The 20,692-nt window shown below is 41.9% G+C and overlaps 1 protein-coding gene across 1 annotated transcript; it reads right to left on the bottom strand.

Moving 5' to 3' along the window:
- Window positions 1-2,569: 2,569 nt before the first annotated feature.
- Window positions 2,570-19,803, bottom strand: CSUI_003149 (dynein heavy chain; the record flags this gene model as incomplete). The annotated part of the gene is made up of 15 exons (XM_068063347.1): window positions 2,570-2,649; window positions 3,768-3,921; window positions 4,502-5,002; window positions 5,751-6,224; window positions 6,888-7,053; window positions 8,108-8,364; window positions 9,354-9,440; window positions 10,123-10,307; window positions 11,198-11,953; window positions 12,654-12,921; window positions 13,813-14,268; window positions 15,494-15,829; window positions 16,738-17,508; window positions 18,781-19,682; window positions 19,752-19,803. Coding segments are annotated over 15 exons (5,445 nt in total), but the record flags the coding sequence as incomplete, so codon positions are not given.
- Window positions 19,804-20,692: the final 889 nt, after the last annotated feature.

Genomic DNA, 20,692 nt, shown 5'->3' with positions numbered 1-20,692 from the left:
CTGAGAGAAGAGACTTTCTTTCTTCTTTCTCTCTCCTTCTCCCCTCCGGGATTCTTTTGTCCGCACGCCGCCACCCTGCTTCCATCGATTCTTGATCTTCTTCACGAATACAGCAATCGACAGACTTCTTCTTCTTCCTGCAGTGTCTACACCCTTGTGAAAGAATGGTGGCGTTTGCTTCTTTCGTCTTCTCTTTCAGGAATGATGCCTTTTTAGTAGTCGTATTCTACTTCACAGTCTACTCGTAGAGACAGGCTTAGCTTGCCTTCATAATAGTAGTAGGTACATACCTCCCAGCATCTATCTATATGCAGCATCTGTTTCGATCAGTGCCAAAATACGTGTATACATATGTACAGCTGTACACACGTACATATTTCCGGACGTCCTCTATATACACATATATATATGTATGTACGCATATAGGTAGTCTACTTGTATATAGCTACATGTGTATATATATATAGGTATATATGTGTAGATGTCTATATGGAAGGCTGGGAGTAAAATGCCATTGTCTTCTTGTTGTGTTTCTTTCCTCGACAACAATAGGCAATAGAAGAAGAAGACATGTACAATAGACTCTTCAGTAAGACAGGATAGAAGAGGGCAAGGGTGTATGTAGTCAATTTGCATGCAAGATAATTCTCATTCTTCCTTGTTACACTCGCCCCGCCCGTCTTGAAGTCGCAAGCTTGTAAGTCTTGGACCTCGACTTCTCGGTCGGAGCCACCAGACGATAATGATCGAGAAAGAAACTTGGTCGAGAAAGAAAGAAAGGAAAACTTCCCCGGGCTCTTCTTCTTAAGCAAAGAAAAGAAATGGAAGGTGTTTCTTCTTCTAAGGCACAGGCGACGTCAAATCCGCAGTTTTAGTTGATGTCCTCGTTACCGAAATTCTTCTCTAGATAGAGTAAAGTAAACGCTCTTTCTCGGATAAGAGCCATTGGAGTGAGGTATAGTAAGCTAGCTAGCTAGCTAGTCAGAGAGGGAGAAGATCGTCTTTTGACAAGGCGTGGAAGATGATGAAGTGTGAGAAAAAGTACAGAGAAGAGAAGGGTGGAAGAAGGGCAGCGGAGCTATTCTTCTGTAAGAAGAAGAAGAGAGGGGAAAAGAGAATGGATTGAGATAAGAAAAGTTTCTGTAGACGCCTTTCTTTCAAAGGACAGAAGTATGGAAGTAGTCATCGAAAGACACTTCACCGTTGATTAGCCGACAGACAGATCTGAGTTGTTTTGAAGAGTAAGGATAATGATTGTTCCTAAACAACAGTCACAACATGCTTTCTTAGGTTTGTTGTAGTCTTGGATTGGGGTGTACGTACACCTCAGACCCTCAACGTACACCTCGTGACAATGCTGTTGTAAAGGGGAAAAGTCTCCCTCCATTGTTGTGGTTGTAGAGTACGATGATGAATGACCACGGCTCCTCCTCTGAAATCTTTCTTTTTTACGTTTCATTTAAGAGGAGCGTATCATCTCTGTTTTGCCTCACGAGGAGGGCCTTTTTTCTTCTTCGTCTTATTTTTAGTATGAGTGTCCGACTTCTGGAAAGGAGAAGTTTTCTCTCGTTCGTTCGTTAGATCGTTCGTGTCGAGACAGGATGAAAAGACTCTCTTTGCTTAGAATCGACTTCAGAGAAAAGAATAGGAGTGGAGGGGTAGATGGACGGGAGAAGTTTCAAGCAGAGAGAATCGGTCTCTCACAAAGGAATTCTAACGATTGAACTTTCTTCGAAGACGAGGATCAACCGAAGAAAGAAAGAGAGAAGGGATGTGTCAGGATACTCTACAGGAATAGGAGGGTTGTTCTTTTCGTGCACAGCCTGCTGGGTTGAGAGATCTTTACAAAGGAGTCTTCTTCGAAAGAATTAATTAACACCTTTTGTCAGTTCTCTGACAAGAGAGAGACGCGACACATTAACATGTCGTGAGATAAGACACGGTTGCAAAGATGAAGAAGGCAAAACAAAACTTGTTGTTACTCGTACAGATGTATACATACATGGTTTTCAGGTGTACATACACTCCATTCGGGGTGAGAGCGCACATACACTCCGGTTGTTTCCAGTGTATGTACACTCCAGTATTTTCGAGTTCACCTACCTACACACATACATTCTGGATTTTGCGACTTGACCTACATCGGGTGTTCTTTTTTCGAGTGTACATACACCCCAGTTTTTTCCACTGCACATACACTCCAACTTCACGTCTACATCGGCTTCGATTTCGAGTCTACATTCACTCGCCTTTCCGACTTTTTTATCTCCATAGACTCCGGTTTCGAGTCTCCATGCACCCCTTTGTTGCCCGACTCTAGAAAAGGTGTATGTCTACCAGTCTACATGCAACATAGACATACATACACATGAATACATGACAATATACATGCATATATATATATACCCCTACACACATATGGATACCCAGATACATACATACATATGAATGCTTACACTTGATACAATTCTGTTTGCTCGTTTTACAGTCCGTTTTAGGAATGAAGAGAAATTCGAACAAGTAGAAGAGTCTGCACTGTTCAATCAGAGAGCTGCGTGAGGAGAGCCACCCCTCTTTTAGTCCAGTACTGCTCTGTATGTTCAGGAGATATCGCCAGTCTTATCGTTAGAACGTAGTTGGTAGAATGCCCTGGAAGAGAAAACACAAAGGAGAAGAAAGAAAGAAAGAAGAGAGGCTTAAGAGGGGTGATCGGAAGTCAGGGCTATCTCTCTTTTCACGAATGCATACATCTTGAGTTCAACAAGATCAAGAGAATCTTTTTATTTCCATCTTTCGTCTTCGCTTTCATGTTTCAATCATTCGTGCTATTGATAGCTCGCCCGATGCATGTTGGAGAGGAGGCATTTCCTCTCTACTACTTTCCACCCTCTTTCTATTATGAGCGAATCCATCGTCGTCAAAATACACCACATCACCTATGCCTTATCCTATCTATCTATCTATCCTTAATCTATCTATCTATCTATCCGCAATACTCCTCTTGCTTTGTGCGGATGGCTCGAATTCCAGTCTGCTTTTCTGGTCTTGTTCTCTTGCTAGGGATAGCCATGGGCCATACTGAAAGGAACGAAAAGCAAAGCCACTCGATTCCACACATGCTAAGAATAAAACGTAGAGAGTAGCACGCACCCGGGTGCGATAGAGAAAGAGTTGATCTATCAGAAGCACGAAGGTGAAAGCTGATATGAGGGGAGGGGGATGAGGAAAACTACGAAAGAGAAGGACGCATAGACTCGGTGAAGTTTATAGAACAGAGACAGAGGAGTGGTAGAGTTGTCTCTACGAAAACTCTCTCCTTTCTTCGCTTCTTGAAAGTAGGCTCTTCTCTCCTTGTCGTCTCGAGTGCGAGGTTCCTTAGATACAAATCTCTATGTAATGTGTGACACGCAGATGGTTTATGAAGGGTCGAAGGAAAAGGAAGGGAAAGGCGGAAAATGTCGACAAAGATAAGAAAAAAGGTTACATATCTGCCTTGCATATATATAGATAGATAGATATATATGTATGAGACACATCACGGCACACATACATAGATGTATGTATCCTTGACTATGTACGTGTGTATGAATGTATTCAGCTAAACATACGTACAAAGGTATACAGATCCATGTTATGCTTGAAGGATACAGGTATGCATGCATGGAAATGTATGCATATGTATGTATGAAGATGTAAGGATGAATGTGCGCGTGGAGAGAGAGAAAGACAGAGAGATGGGCGGCGAGAAGAGACGTGGACTGACTCACCGGTGGTCGAGAGTGTTCCAGCACGTACAGCCGTCTTATATACGGGGCAGTTATACGCATGCGAAGCTTTCTTAGGCCTTGTAGAGGGCCCAGGATCAAGCAGAATAGGAGGCATCTCCGCAAAGAGAATCTTGGGTAGAGATTCAGCGATCACCTAAGAAAGAGGAGAGCAGACATAACCTTACGACAAGAAACACCTACAAGTTAACCTTCTCTCATTTCTTTCTTCTTTTCACACATCATCTAAATATTGCTCTCTCTCTGTTCACAAGGATAGAGCGAACGACCTCAGCTCCACCAGCCACATTCAAATCTCTACCTCCATCCTTTTACAAGAAATTCTCTATCTACTCATCTATCTATCAATATATATATATAGATAGATACGAGAATCTCTCTATCTATATTTCTATGTATCGATGTAATATATATATCTATGTTGATAGATAGGAGAATATCTCTATCTATATATGTAACTATTTATCGATGTATATATGTGTATCTATGTAGATAGCTACAAGGTAGATTCATAATACCCCCCAGCTGTCTTGAGGTGTGTGTATTCCCATCAGTCTCTTCCATTCTTTCTTTTTCTGTTATCCTTTCTCCTGTCTTTCTTGCGTTCTTTCTCTCTTTCTCTCTTCCTTCTTGTGTCTATCTCTTTGTCTCGATCGATCATGTCTAGACAAACCAACACAGACCTCCGGCCTCCTTGCCGTGTCGATCTTTTTTACCTGCTCGTCCGAATCCCATCGAGCTCCATCCATATATAAGCCGTATATACAACACCCCGACTTTCCTTCCTTTCTCCCACTCTCTTTCATTCCTGATAAAGAAGAAGAAGAAGCATCGATGCTCTCTCCTCCCTCCCCCCCGTCAGAAGGAGGCTCGAGCATCGACGCCGCTGCTCCTGTTGCGCTATTTGGTAGGACAGCAAAATCGAAGGAGATTTCGTCGACAGGAATCTTTTCTTTTCTTGCGTAACTCTGGAGAATGCCTGTGAGAAATGACTGCGTAAAGAAAAAGCCGGAGAGCCAAAAAGTGGAGGGATGCCCGTGATCTATCCATCTCTGAAAGAAACTAAGACGTTGAAGAAGATCCTTTATCCATGAGCTTAACGGTTTCAAAGAAGGATAGGAGACACGTGCAAAACAAACAGGAACGCGATTCTCTACTAGACTCTTCGCTGTCTCCTCTAGCTCCGAAGTCAAAAGAATGAGGCCTTTAATCGCATCCTGAGAAAGAAAGAAAGAACAACGTTACAGAAAAGAAGAGACAGGGGGCGGGAAATGAGAAGGATGAAGAAATGCAAAGGGAGACAGGAAGCTCAGGGGAGAAAAAGAACAAGAAGAAAAAAGAAAGAAAGAAAGAAAGGAGAGGGAGAGAGAAATGAGCCAGGTTTGAAGAATGGAAAGAATAAGAAGTGGAAAGGTGTATTTTTGTAATTGATATCCCATTCATTTATATAGATGTGTGTGTGACGTCCCTGTAGGAAAAAAGGAGGAAGGGATGATTCCATAGCCATCGTCAGATAGACAAAAGCTCCCCCTCTCTCTCTCTCTCTCTCTCTCTGCACATATCTCCCTATGCAAGTAAGGGGAGGGCAACCAAATACTATCGATCAATCTATGTATGAAATTTTCCTCTCATCCTTCATCCTTTACACTTTCAGATAGCTGCAGAGGCAGGTGTCTCCTCATGAATCCAGCAATACATTCAGATAGACAGGTGCATGGAGACCACAGATAGATTAAAGATAGATAGATTTAGGATAGATAGATAGATTAATGATAGATTGAAAATAGATAGATAGATTAAAGATAGACAGATAGATAGAGAGATAGATAGAACAAAGATAGATAGTGATAGGTAGATAGACTGAAGATACTCGATAGATTGAAGAAGACACACAACGATAGATCGAAGGTATTCCTTGCTGTAGAGAAAGTTTTCTTAGCCACTCTTCCCTCTTTAGTGACTTACTTGAAGAGACTTTAGATTCGAGAAGATCACATGGAGAAGGCGATTGAAGCGCGAGAGCTCCTGGACGAGGACGGTATTTAACACGTCTTCGTAACGTACAGGATACTTCTGTTGAACGGCTGCAACATCGAAAGGCTTAGGTAGCTGATCAAGAATCGATTGTGCTATCGATGCTGCAATTTGACTCGATGAAGATATCGACGAAGCTTCTTTCCCTTTTTCTCCCTCTTCTTCTCCTCCTTCTTGTTCTCCCTCTTCTCTTCTTCCTTTCCTGTTCTTCCTCTTCTTTCTCTCTTCTCCATCTCCTTCACTGTCTTCTTCTTCTTCTCTTTCTTCTCCTTCTTCTTCTTTTTCTTTATCTTTCTCTGTTCCTCCTTCGGTGAGAGGGGGCTGAAGAGAGAGAAGTTTCTCAAGAATGAAGTTTGCCTCTGCTAGGGAGACCGCCATGCTCGCATTCGGGTGGAGTGTATACACCTGAGAGAAGGAAGAAGAAGAAGAAAGTGAGAAGGAAGAAGAAAAATTAAGAGACAAGAGGGCTAGGAAGAAGAAGAAAGATATGCGAGGGAGAAAAGAAAAAAAGAGAGATGAAGAGTACTGTTAAGTCGAAGAAGAGCCTGTGTAGGCTATGATAGAAAGGTGACTTGAATTCCTGGTGCTTCGCATGCAATCTTATTCTTAGGTTAGGGGTGTAGTACTACGAAGACTGTATGAATTCTTTATATATCTAGATATGCACATGAGTACGTTTCAAAGGTCACACATGCATATATATATATATATATATGTATAAATCTATTGATACAGATACAGATAGAGCTTGGTAGTGATGTATATACATCTCCATATCTAGCATGTTTTGAGGATCTTTCTAAAAGAAACACATACATGTCTCTCTGTCTCTCTCTCTCTCTCCAACGGACCATGTAGACACTTGAGACACCGTCTCTCTCTGCGTCTATCCATCTAGCTACAAGAATATCTTTGCTAGATAACCTAGGCAGTCGCTCACTTTGAAGAGAAATTGCCTTTTCTACTCCTTTCCTAGTAAATTTCTACAGGCTTCCCATCGCCCTCTATAAGCTATACTATCTCCATCTCTCTCTCTCTCTTTTTCTTTTTCTTCTTTGCTTGATCTACCTCGGGGTTTTCGTCAGTTGGGAGAGTGTTGCGTATGAAGGAGAGATAGTCTTCAAGCGTGGAGTCGGAGGAGGGAATGGAAATTGGCTCGATAGCGCTTAGTTCAAAATTCTCTTCGAGAATGCCTGGAGAGTAGATGTCGTCTATGATGTAGTTTATCAACCTCCTACAGAGACATAACACAAGAAAGAAAGAAAGAAAGATCGGAGAGAGGGGAGTATGACCAGGAACAACTGCATGCAAAACAGAAAGAGTGAGACGTAGAGAGAGGGATAACAAGAAGGAAAGAAAGAAAGAAAGAGGAGAAAGACTGCATGTCGTTACTGTAGGAGAGACACGTAAGCCGATAGATGAAGATGTCAAGAAAGTCACACCTGCTGTTGAGAGAGAAATGTATACATACCTATACAGATATACATCTATATATCTATGTGTGTATACAAGGGTGCATGGGGAGATGCATGTGGGTCTACTGACCCAAGACTTTAGACAAGACGTTCCGCTTTCGATCGCAAGAATAAATGAAGGGGCGGCTTTGGTCTCTCTTGAAAAGAAAGCAAAGGTCAGGAGACGGCAAACTACAACTTCCCGACTGTACGGACACGTGAAACTCTCACACAAGTCACGACGTATCTATACAGCATATGTATATATATATGTATATATATATATACATAAAGAGAGAGAGGGACAGTGTACACATATCACGTGAATTTCGTATATCGTGCACAGGAATATATATAGGCATTTTCGTATTCTTATACGTTGCTTCCTACACAGCCAAGACACATTCTCTCTAACTATTTCAATATATAAGACCGCCTCTCTCACACCTTCCCACTGCAAACCTATACACACCTATAGACCCAGTCATCACTCATGTATACTTAGTATTCACATAAATATATATACATACAGAGAGAGGATTGCAAAGTATGGATATCGTGTATCAGGAAGGGCCTGCCTGTATTTCGACATGTGTGTGAGTGTATATGTATACACCTCTCCATCTCGTATGGATTAGATCTCTTGAACTCGATCTACCTGTCCTCCTTTGTATGCTTTTTGCATGCATATACAAACGCACCACTCCACATAGGAGATGCCTGCCTCCTTCTCTCCCTCGCCCTCGACCCCTTCATTGATCTATCTTTGTTTTGGAAAGAGGAAGATGAGAAGCTCATGCGATCAGGAGATGTGAATGGAGGGGAGGTACGTACCTATCCCATGGATCTGTAATTCTTCCTCCGTAGTTCGTTTCTGCGATAAGATACTTGAGAGTCTTCCAGGGCACTTCTTCGTATTCTTCGAGAAATTGCTTGAGCTGTTGGATCGATATAGAAATGTCGCTCTGAGAGAACTCGTAGTAGACATTCCAGCCCAAAGGTCCAAATTTTCTCCTCTCTAGCAGGAGAGCGTGAAAGTAACACAATCCAAACAACATATTGCGCCAAATCTTCGGCTTTGCATGCTCTTCCTGACAAAGAAAGAAACAAGAGAACAAGAGAAGAAAGACAGAAAGAAAGAAAGAAAGAGAGAGGAGAAGACAGAGAAGAGATCGGATTGGGATGTTAGAGGGAGAGGAGAATGAGAAGGTCGAGAGAGATCTAGTAAGTTCGAAGTGTTTCAAAGAGACGTCGTCTTCTACGCGCTCTTTCCTGAGTGGATCTCGTCCTACGTACAAAATAGTCATGAATGATATGCATACATGCATGCAGAGATCTATTATGTATCTCTCTCGTGAAGATGTATATGTATTATGTGTATCTTTCATGAGTATATGCCTACATCTATGTATGACGTGAATGGGGGTATACACACGATAAACCGCAATAGGAGCGTTCAGATAAGCATGTGTCTATGCATTCTCCCTGCTGGCGCTGGGCTGCTGCATGCATATACATATATACATCTATATATATCTATATATATCTATACAGAGAGTAGACATATGTGTATATTATACGAATGGATAGACAGAGAGTCTCTACGCGCTTGTTGTATGATAGGGTAGTCCATGAGGAGGTCAAAATTCTTTTTCTCTTTTTGCTACACATGCAGCGCACCCGTCTCAAATCTCGCAATATACATCTCTCTGCGTACATTTAGTCCATCATACACATACACATAGAGATATATCTATCAATATATATACAGTTACATGCATACATCTCTCTCCATACATCTAGCACATCATCTACATATATATATATATATCTGTGTAGAGAGTTATATGTGCTTGTGTCTAGATAGCGTCATGATTTATCTCAGGCGTATACCACGGCAGGAGGTCTGGAAGAGATGACGAAAGAAGAAAAAGAAGAGAAGAGAACCCTTTCCAACCCACTGCTGAAGACAGACATGAACTTTCCTAGAGAAGAAGAAGAAGAGAAGAAGAAGAAGAGATGCTGAGGTGGTGGTGTATGTGTTCTCTTCTTAAGGAAGCAGTAGGAGACACCCGCTTACAAGAAATTTTGCATCGAAGCCTAGATAAGACTGAAGTAAATTCTGCCTGAGACCTCGGGGAGGCTCATTCGTCACCTTAACGCTATTCTATGAAGAAAACAAGAAGAACAGCAAAGAGAACAGCCACATAACGAGTAAAGGAAAAAGAGAAGAAGAAAAGCACAGCAACACAAAACAGTCAGAAAGACGTATTAGAAAGAAGTCTATATAGACATCTATCTAGATTTCTATATAGGCCCACGTATATGTATATCTATGCTTATGTAGATATGCATGTGTATCTATAGATACATGGCTTGAAAGGAGAATCCTTTGGCTGGAGAATGGGACTTGTTGCTTGTCTCATGCAGGTGTCTATACACCCTAGAAGCTCAAGAGGAGCAATGAGAGAGAGAAACTTCAGTCATTTCGAGAGTTCTATTACAGATCAAATTTCCAACAAGCAGTGAGACAGCAGAAATGTTTGTAGAAAGACAAAAGTTGATCATTCTCTTCTCAGTCACTTTCCCATTGTTGTCTTCAATTCCTTTCTACTACCTCACTACAAAGATATCATCTCTACGTATACATGTCTCTTTTCTTATACAGGTGCATATATATAGATAGATAGAAGAAATGCATGAAGAAGTCCATATCTCTTGTATATATGTATGGATATATATATAGATATATATATGTGGAGATCCACCGCATGCATGCGTATCAAGATCGGTTGATATCGATAGATAGCTGCTAGCTAGATGGATAAATATAGAGAGGAGAAGCTTACAAGGAGAATGGAGACAGGAAAGTCAGGGGAAGGCATCGAGGTTAAGAAGAGTCTAAAGTTTGGGTGAATCGACTTTCTTAATGCGAAATCTTCAACAATTCTTTCGAGCTGAGATAAGAAACTCTTGCCGAGATGACAATTCTGAAGCAGAACCCAAGCCCCTGTCTCTACAGCATTTTCTATCGCTAAAAGAAAAGCCACACACACACAGAAAGATATAGACATAAACATACACTTGCTTATACACTCCTTTCTATCAAAGAAGACCATATTCAAGATTTCTTAAGACAGGAGATAGAAAGGAGGAAAATCGACAACTTCAAGATAGATTAAAGAGAGAGACAGAGAGATGAGATAGACAATTAGATAGAGTAAAGAGAGAGAAAGAGATAGACAGATTAAAGATAGATAGACAGATTAAAGATAGAGACATTGATATCTAGATAGATAGACAAAGAGATAGAGATAGGTAGATAGATAGATAGATTAAAGAGTTTACATCTATATATACCTGTGTGTCGTGTTGATGTGTCTTTTCCTTGTGTGTCTATCCATAGATATATACGCAAACATTGATAGGTCTTTCTACGCCAAGGTGAACGAGGGGAGGTATCTGTATTAGTCTTTTATGAACCGGATGTCTATCCTATAGGTGCATGCATGCCTTTCCACGTACATCTTTCTCAAACGCATTCACCTGTACATAGGCTATACGTCTATCTCTCACTCTACTATCTCTCTTCATACAGATATATACCCACACAAATAGTCATCTATCTATCTATATCCCATTCTGTCTACCTTTCTCCCTCTATCTATATACGTCCAGCCATGTCCCTATCCCCCTCTATTTATAGAAGTCGAACCATATCTTAATCTCTCTATATCTCCATAGACGATCCCGACACCTATCTATGTCTCTCTTTGCATCTCCAAGTCAATCTCTATCTATCTCAATCTGAACAGACCGTGACTACTTTCTTTCTTTCTCTCTCTCTCTCTCTCTAAGTTGTCAGCGCATTTCTTTTCCAAAGGAGAAAAGGCACCCTCCTTTTCTTCTTCTCCTTCTTCATACCTGAGACTGCTTTAGGACCTTGTCCCTGTCCTAGACTGATCGAGAGAAGTTGCCGTTCCATCCGATGTTTCTTTGCGAGCTGGAGAAGGCAATTCATGGGATCGGCTCCGGAAGAGAGAATGAAAATGAGGGGTCTTGTAGGAGTTGCTAGCTTAAAGGAGAAGTGTAAGTCAAAGGCCGGAGGATCTAAGAAGGAATGGCCTAGTTTCTCTTCTACAAGAATTCGTAGACACCTTACAAGACAGTCAGGGCGTATCGCTTGTATAACCAGGCACCTCTCGAGCTCCGTTAAGCTTTGATCTATATCGTCAGGCCATTCTAAAGTCGTTGGGTCGTCTTCGTCAAACACGACCTTCCATTCGTCTATGTAATCGACGAAGAACTCGTGGAAGTCTTGATCGAGAAACGCATTGTCTCGCAGCGTCTCATCAAGCCCGACGATGCGCTCCCACGCTGTATGAGACAACCATGGGTGATCTACTAGTTCACTCGGCTTCTCATACCAACAAGAAGAAGAAGAGGAAGAAGAAGAGGAAGAAGAAGGGAGAGAACCTCCGCCGAGAAGGAGAAGTTGGAGTTGAGAGGAATCGAGTTCGTTGTCAATGGCGAGAGAAGTTAAAGCGAGAAGAATACTAAAGAGAAGCTTATGGCTCTCAAAGATAGAGCGACAAATACTATTATATAAAAGATACAAAAATTCACGATTGATCTCTTCAAGATGCCCTGTAAAGTCGCCTTCTTCTTCTTCTCCCCCTTCTTTGTTGCCTCTGTCTTCTCCAAGTCCATGAAACGCAGAAGATCTCTTGGAAGTCCCAGTTAAGCTACGCGCATCACCTTCTTCTTCTTCTTCTCTCTCGGTAGGATAGGTCGTCTCATGATTACGGACATTCTACAGAAAGAAATTACGAGGCCACACACCCAGCCACCCACACAAATCAACAGAAACCTCCTTAAAGGAAGCCCTAGCCATAGATTCATATCTATATCTATATCTATATATATCTAGAGGGATCCTGTATATATGGAGAGAGAGGGAGAGGTGTGTATAGATGTGTATGTAGTGAAGGAAGGATGAAGAGAGAGGATAGTTGGAGAGAAAATAAGATAAAGTGAGTGAAGTCACTTGAAATAAGACAGAGAGAGAGAGAGATCCGGGAGAAAGAGAGATGAGTAACAGAGAGAGAAAGAAAGACCAAAGAAGAAAAGAGAGACAGAGAAATAGATACATATATACCCACACAGAGAGAGGACCAGGAGGGATGTTTCCTAGGCATCGTAATCTATACACCTCCTCCTCCTCCTCCTTCTTCTTCTTCCTCTTCTCCCTCTTTCTTCTCTATATCTGCCTAGCCAGACCGACGCCTCTTTCTGTCTTCTTTTCTTCCTCCTGATCTCTCTATCTATCAGTTTATCTATTTCTTCCAGCATGTATCTATCATCTTCTTTTCTTTCTCACTCTTTCTTTTTCCTACCTGTATAGCCTGTATGAAGATATCGTGAAACCATTCAACGCTGAATTGATACATCCCGTCAATCTCTGCTAGATTCGTCACGACGACAAAAAATCTCGCAGATCGATGAGCCACCGATCGATAGTCTTTCCTCGTCCTTTCGATTAACTCTTCCGTCTTCTTCTGCTCTTCCACACGCTCCTCGATACTCTGCGAGGCTCCCTTCGAGCTCCCCAAGGTCGCAATTAGTTCCTTATCATCCAAAATATCTCCCTGGAGAGAAAAAGGAAAGAAAGAAAAACGTAAACAGGAAAAGATAAAGGCACAGACAGACAGACAGAGAAAGGGAGAGAGAGAAAGAGAAAGGGAGAGATTAGATAGACAGAGAAAGAAAGAAACAAAGAAAGAGAGAGAGGGGAGAAGGAAGGCTGGATAGGTGGGGGGTGAGGGAGGGTAGTCAAGGTTATGTGAGAAAGAGAATTGTGTCGTTTTGCGAGAGAGAAGGAGGAGGGTGTTCCTCTCTGCTCCTCTTTTTAGACATGTTGTCTTTTTCTTTCAGATATGGCTATGTCTCAGGAGGCTTCTCTCGTAAGGATGAAGCAACAGAGGGGGAGGGAGAGGAAGAAGAAAGAATAGCAATAGTGATTGACTGAATATCTTAGGAGAGGAGAAAGGAAAAAGAAGAAGAAGAAAAGAAGACTAACACTAGCATGTCTCTTTCTTCTCTACTTCTGGCAAAAGAATATTTTCTGCAAGTAAAACGAGAGCTCCAAAGGAGGAGGAGGAGGACTGCCTGTCATTTACGATCTCTTCAGCACACCTGAAACGAACTATACAAGAAGAGATACCTGTCCACAGAGACAGATCTATACATGTATACATCCAGATCTATATGTATAGAGCCTAGCATGTATGCCTCTACGTACTCCACACAGATAGGCCGAGAGCACAGAGACAGAAACCGATAGACAGATAGCTAAATAGTCTAGAGAGAGAAGCATGCATAGTTCGGTAGATAAATACAGATTACTTAAAGATAGATAGACAGCTGAAGACGGAGAAATCCTTCTTGGCGAGGGTCCCCCCCAGGCAGGTAGTGAGTGATAGATAGTAGCTATCTCCCCATACAGCTACCTAGCTAGTTGGATGTCTGGATGTGTCTACCTTGGCATTGGAGAGAAGAGAGAGAATTTTTTCTTCGAGAGCTTTGAGTTGCTGCTGGCTAGTTGAACTTTCGAGGATTAATGCATGCCGTCTCGCTTCAATAGCGGGCTTTTCTAAAGAGACGAGAATATTCAAGAGCTGATCTTCTAGCCCTTCAACAGTGACAGAGAAGTTGATTATAGTTAAGAGAGAGCAATACTCAGGAGAGAAATGAGGATTAGGAAGAAGGGTGGAAAGATAGAGCTGGAAGTCTCGTGAATATTCTATCGTCGAGTCTTTAAGGCGGATCATTGCGACACTCCCTCCTGCTTTAAAGACAGCGCGAGCTAGTAAAGGATCGAGAGATGCATCGAGCTCTTCTCCGCAATTCTCAAGTAGAACGGTCGATCCTATTTCGATCGCAACTTTAAGGGAGAAGAAATAGCTCTCATCTCCTGAAGTAGAAGATCGTAAAACCTAGGGAGAAAGAAAAAGAAAGAAAGATGGGAGAAAGAGAGAGAGAGATGGAGGAGGGACAAGAGGGAGAAGAGGGGGAGAAGAAGAAGAAGAAAGAGAGGGTCAAAGAGAAGTTTCTTAGACTCAAGGAGAGACTTATGGATCTACATATAGATAAAGTGACAGACTAAAGAAGAAGATTAGAGAGAGATGGAAGATATAAAGATAGATGGATAGATCGATTTAAGATATATAAATAGATGGATTCGAGATAGATAGCTAGATAGATCGGTCGATAGATAGATAGAGGGATAGATACACTTACAGGAGAGGGATAGGGAGATTAGAGATAGATAGGTAGATGAAAGGTAGATGGATAGATTGACTGAAGGTAGGTAGATAGGTTCAAGATGGATAGATAGATTGGAGATAGGTAGAGAGATAAAGTGAGAGAGACAGAGATGCAGGGAGATGCATGTGTGTATCGAGGTGTACGTGGAGAGGATGAAGGAGAGGCAGCAGGAGCGTGGCTGTTCGTTTGAGTCTCTTTTCAACTGTAGGAGTGAAGGGATCCACACGGTCATACACTAAAAGACTTAGACGCATGTGTCGACATCGAAGGTAGAAAGATGAGAAGGTGAGTGTTCTCTTTTACTTTCTCTTCATATGCATAGAAATCTTTGTATTTAGTATCCACTTCCACGTGTGTTTTCTCCCTCTTCCACTCTTTCTCCATTCTACTCCACCTTCTCTCTCCTCTATCTCTTTCTCTCTCGCTTTAGGTGTGAAGATCAGTATATAGTTTGCATTCATGTGTATAGGCTGGGATAGAGATATATTCAAGTGTCTCGCTATACATACGAACAGAGAGATCTGTCTACCTCTATCTAATACATTTAGACATCTACCTTTACATATATATTATGTATGTGAAGGACCGAGAATATTCAAATACCCCCCAAGATCTATACAAGCAGAGAGACTTGTCTCTATATCTATCGTTCTCCTGTTGACTTCCCAGATATGGATCTATATATCTACATAGATACAGATGACTGTATAAAGAGAGACCTGGACCTATGTCTCTCTTTCTCTCTCTCTTCACTCCCCTATGTCTATCTCTTTCTCTCTTTCCCCTCTCTAAGTCTCCGAATCTCTCCATACGTGTACATATACATAATTTTCTATAGATCAGTAGTAGGCGAGTAGGCTTTGCATGCAATAGGAATGAGAGAAGTCTTCTTACAGTCATATCTGGGTAAGTCTTTTTAAGCCAGCGAATGGCTTGCTTCTGAGGGTCTATGAGCATAGGCCAGCGCTTCTTGGAGAGAGTTAGGATGAGAGCATTTTCTATAGATAAGGAGTCATTCGGTAGAAAGTTGTAGACCCAATTCTGGATCTGTAGAGAATCTCCTGCTGCCTTCTGCAGATCAAAAGCTCTCGACAACTTCACCCCGTTATGGCTTAAGGTCTCCATCCAAGCCCCTAGACATTGGTGTCTATAGCTAGCTGTAAAGACACCCGCATAAGCGGCGATGGCGGACGTCAGAATGATTTCTCCTAGTAACGTCTTCACTCTCTCCTATGAAAGGCAAAGAAAGAAAGAAAGGGAGAGAGGGAGAAGCACAGAGACGCAGTAAGGCGGAAAGAAAGGAGAAAGCAAAGTCTACAAGGGTCACATACACCTTGCGAGTGCTAAGCACAGAAGACTGAAGAAAAGAGATTCTCTCTGAAAGAAAATGCATGCAAGTGGACACCCCGCCGCAAAAGAATACCAGGTGCACATACACCCTCTATCCATACTTGAAGTATCATAGATATGTAGTTATAGATATGCCTCAGTCTATAGGTATGGATCCTAAGGTACGAGTACTATTGGTATAGCCAGAGTAGGGAGCCTTGTATGAATGGAGGGCGTTAACAAGTGTGTATGGATTATCTCTAGACACGCGTGTAAATGTAGGGCATTAAACATTAAGAAGAAATCGAAGAATATCTAGTTCTTTCTTTCCACCTAAAGGTTTTTCCTCCTGCTTCTTTAGCGTGAAGAATCAGCAGTGTATGTACACTCCACAAGCAGGAATTATTACAATGAGGGGATACACCGCAAGACTCTCCCACATACCGATGACTCTATCGCAGCTTTATGCATCTATCTGCCTCTGTCTATGTATACTTATGTATATCTATATCTAGAGAGAGAGAGACAGCCGCTCTTCAGTTTCTTTTCTATACATACACATGTGTATGAAGAGATGCCTAGATATATCTACATATCCATAACGAGGACTATGTCTCCAAGTATCGAGTGTTTTATATTGTTCCATCCCTCCTAAGTGACTTTAACTTTCTATGAAACAATTCATTCCTCCCCCCCCCCTTTCCTTCTCTTTCTCCATCTTAAACACATCCCCAAACCCAGACTAAAGAGCCACACCTCTCGTCATCCCTCCTGATCTTTCTCACTCTTTCTTTCTCACTCTTTCTTACCTGTAATTGGCTGTATGAAATTTCCCATCGAGTGTTTTCTCCTGCGAGGTCATGGATAAGTCTTTCAGCGACCTCTAGTCTTCTCAAGCAATCTTCATATTGAATCGTCAGGTCTTGCTTTTTGACCTCCGCTTCTTGATGCTGCTGCATGAGCTGTCCGATAAGGCTTTCCACATCTCTCAGTTCATTCTTCTTCTCATTCAGTTTCTCCATAGCTAATCGAAGCTCCTTCTCGGCCTTCTCTAGAGCCCTCTGCTTTGGTCCCACCACCTTTACAGCTTGATCATAGAGAATAATGGCTAAGACCCATTTGCATAGACTCGTTGCGGCGACCGACGCCTTCTTAATCACTTCTGGATTAAAGTCCGGATCGGTTTGATAAGGGAGAATCTCATTCATAATATCCGTGGGAATGTGATCTTTATCATAAGTAAAGAGACGCTGAAGAAAGCGGCTATCGTTTAAGAGATGTTTCTTTGACGCTGTCCAATAGTCATCTGTCTTCTTGAAACTGTTGTCGCTCGATTTGGCTTTGACAGGGTGAATCTTAAACATTTTACAGAGAGCCTCCATGACTTTAATGACTCCAGAAGGAGGGGCTTTCATGGAGTTTAGCTCCGTTATATCCGATTTGGATAGCTTCTGAAGAGCTTCTATCGCTGACGCTAAGGCAGGCATGGCAATGTCTAACTCTCTCTGGCACTGCTCCTTTACGTCACTTGCTTCTTTGGCTTGTCTCATGCAGATCTCTTCTTCTCTCTCGATCACGGCCTGGAAGAACGGAGGGCAGACAAGGGAAGAGCACAGGAGGAGAACAAGAAGGAAGGAATGATAAGAGAGGGATAGAGAGGTAGGCAGGGAGAGGGGGAGAATGCTAGAAGCACAAGATGGAAAGAGAAAGAAAGAGAGAGTGAGAAGGAGAAAGAAAGAGAAAGGAACTGAATGAGTAAAAGGAGAAAGAGGAAAGAGGAAGAAAGAATGAGATAAAGAAAAGAAAAAAGAAGAAGAAGAAGAGCGAGGCTTGAAGCAAAAGGAAAGAAAGCAGCCTAGAATATCCCTTCGTTCTAAACAGTCTGCATGTCTCCAGTCATCCTGCATAGAAATATAATAGGGATACGGAGAAATATCTGCATACGACACACAGAGGGAAAGACACACCGTATAGGATCTATCCATCTATAAATCTCTCTCTCTCTATATATATACAGATATGCATATATATATAGAGAGAGAGAGCAATAATATATGTGTATAGATGTCTAGTTCCACGTTGACGTATACACCTTCCACATATCGAGTATGTAAAGCCCCATATGTATACATACATATACACTCTCTCTCTTTCTCTCTTTTTCTCTCTAAGTGTGTGGGGATATGTCTACAGGAGTACGTAGAGGAGGGGGGTGTGTAAGTCTAGAGTTGCGCAGCATGAGGAGACACATCTGTACATCTGTCTCTTCTTATTCTTCTTCTATCTGTCTCTTTATGAAGTGGAAATCTATCTCTTTATCTCTTGATTGATCTATCTCTTTCTTCGATGCTTCCTCCTCTCAAGACTTGAGAGACTAAGTAAGTAAGGAAGGAAGCGCCTGTGCCTTTTGACTGACTGCTTGCCTGCCTCACACAATGAGAAGAGAAAGAAAGAAGGAAGGAAAGAAAGGAAATTTGGAGAGCTCTTTAGGTGTATACCAACTACTCCTCTCATCCATTCCTTGTTAATCTTAGCATTTCTTTATCTGAAGAGGGAGGGAGAGTCCACTTCTTTACTACTTTCTTCCATTCACTCTTCTCTACGTTGCAGAACTAACACTCTATACACATCAGACAAAATACAAACTCCTCCTTCTCTCTTCTTTCTTTCTTTCCTTCTTTCCTTCTTTCATTCTCTCCACACTCTTCACTTTCTTCTCTCTTTGTCAACTTCTTTCTCCAATCTTCTCTTTCTCTCCTTTCCCTCAGCTTTCCTTCTTCTTTTCCTTCTTCTTTCTCTCTATCTCTTCTCTCACCTCTGTCTCTCACTCTTTCTTTCTCTTTCTTTCTTACTTTGGAGGCGGCGGCATTTTGCTGTATGCGTGAGATATTTTCCATCAGGTCGTTCGTCTCTTGGGTTGACTGAATAATTTGGGGCTTCAGAATTTCGAGCTCCGATTGAATTTTGGCGACTTGTTTCGATGTCGAATTAATCTTTTCTAAACCTGATTTGTATTGAGACATTTGTCTTTGAATTTCTGAGCTTTTTACCGAGTTTAGATGAATGAAAAGCTTCAAGAATTCCACGTAAGAGGCGGGGGTGACGTAATTGTATCTCTTCGTCTCAAGGCGGAACTTCTCCGTTATCTTCGTGACGTCTTCTTGCATCTCTGCAAAGATATGACATAACACATCTCTCATCTTTCCTCCTAAAGACCCTTTTCTTCTTTTCTTCTTCTTCTTCTTGTTTCTCTCTTTCTTCGAATCCCCATCTATCTTTCTCTCTTCGCCTTCTTTACTCTCCTCTTCCTCCTCTTCTTCTTCTTCTTCCTCTCTTTCGAGGAGATCTTTCTCTCTCACTGTTTCTCCTCTCTTTTCACTATCTTCTTGCAGCCCTTCATCTTCCTCTTTCCTTTCTTCTTCTTCTTGCTCGCCAGAAGAAGAAGGAAAGGACGTATCTAAGCTCGAAAGATATTTCGGGGGATTAAGAAAGAAAGTGCGAAGCTCCTGTTGCGCGACGGCTTGTAGAGAGGGGAGAGCCCACGTGGTATACCAGTCAATAGTACAGCAATTGACTAAAGCAGGAAAGAGTTGAATGCGTTTACGGAGTGTATCTCCACTTGGAGAGAAGAGAAGAACGACGTGGAGATTGAGTTGACACTGACTGACAAAGATTGCAAAGAGATCTTCGGGAGACGTCGAAGTCTCTGCACCCCCCCCAGATGATGCTTTGCTTGCTCTTGCATCATTCGCTCCTGTTGGCATATGAGAAGAACTCTTCGTAGTAGTAGAAGAAGAAGGAGAGGATGGAGAGGTCGCGCTACCCGACTGTTGCTGCTGTGGATTGCCGCGGCTTAAGAGATCAAAGATGGCGATCTATAAGGAAAAAGAAGAAGAAGAAGGTGTAGGGGACAGAGAAAGGAATGCAAAGAAGGAAGGCGAGGAGTTGAGGGGAGAGGTGAGAAAGAAGTGTTTCATGATAGATCGATCATGAACAAAGAGATAAAACAAGAAAGAAGAAGAAGAAGAAAAAGGATATCGATGGAGATGAAGCACTACTGGGGATTGATGGATCGATCTCTCTAGATATCTCTGTGTATAGATGTAGTGCGGTCGAGAGAGAGAGAAAGAAAGAAAGAAAGACATTTACCTCTGTCTCTTACTAGCTATCGGTAGTTAATGCAATCATCTGTACATACAGAGATATGGGGAGTAAAGATAGATAGAGAACTAACATAATGCCATGTCCCCCAAACGTATCAAGAGAATCGAAGAAACATACCTTTTACATCTCTTTCTATATATACATATATATATATATATTCATATACATATTCACATAGATATGCCGATGTCTGCATGTATGGATGTAGGAGATGGAGATAGTTATATCATTTCCCCTGTCTTGGCATAGCGCTGCATGATATGTAAGAGTTGTCTCTACAGTCGTGGACGATTCCTTCTGCATGCTTTTTGTCGTCTGTTGATCTCTACACATACCTGTCTGCCTGTGGGTCTATCATCTCACCTGACAAGGTACTTACGTCTACGCATACCCAGAAAGAAAGAACGAGAAAGGTGTACACTCAAGCTTTCTCTTCAATTTCTATCTCCCTCCCTCTCTCTCTTAGTATGAAAGATGAAAGACCCTATCTCCCTCTCTCTCTCTCTCTGTATTTCATCTCTATCTCTCTCTCTCTCCACCTCACCCCTACACCCGTGCTGGACTTCTACTCGATCACTCACATACATATACACATACATA

Source organism: Cystoisospora suis, assembly GCF_002600585.1.
Source record: "Cystoisospora suis strain Wien I chromosome Unknown contig_1367, whole genome shotgun sequence".
In the NCBI taxonomy this organism is placed as follows: domain Eukaryota; phylum Apicomplexa; class Conoidasida; order Eucoccidiorida; family Sarcocystidae; genus Cystoisospora; species Cystoisospora suis.
The sequence above is the reverse complement of the archived record's forward strand: the minus strand, read 5'-3'. Positions and strand labels throughout refer to the sequence as shown.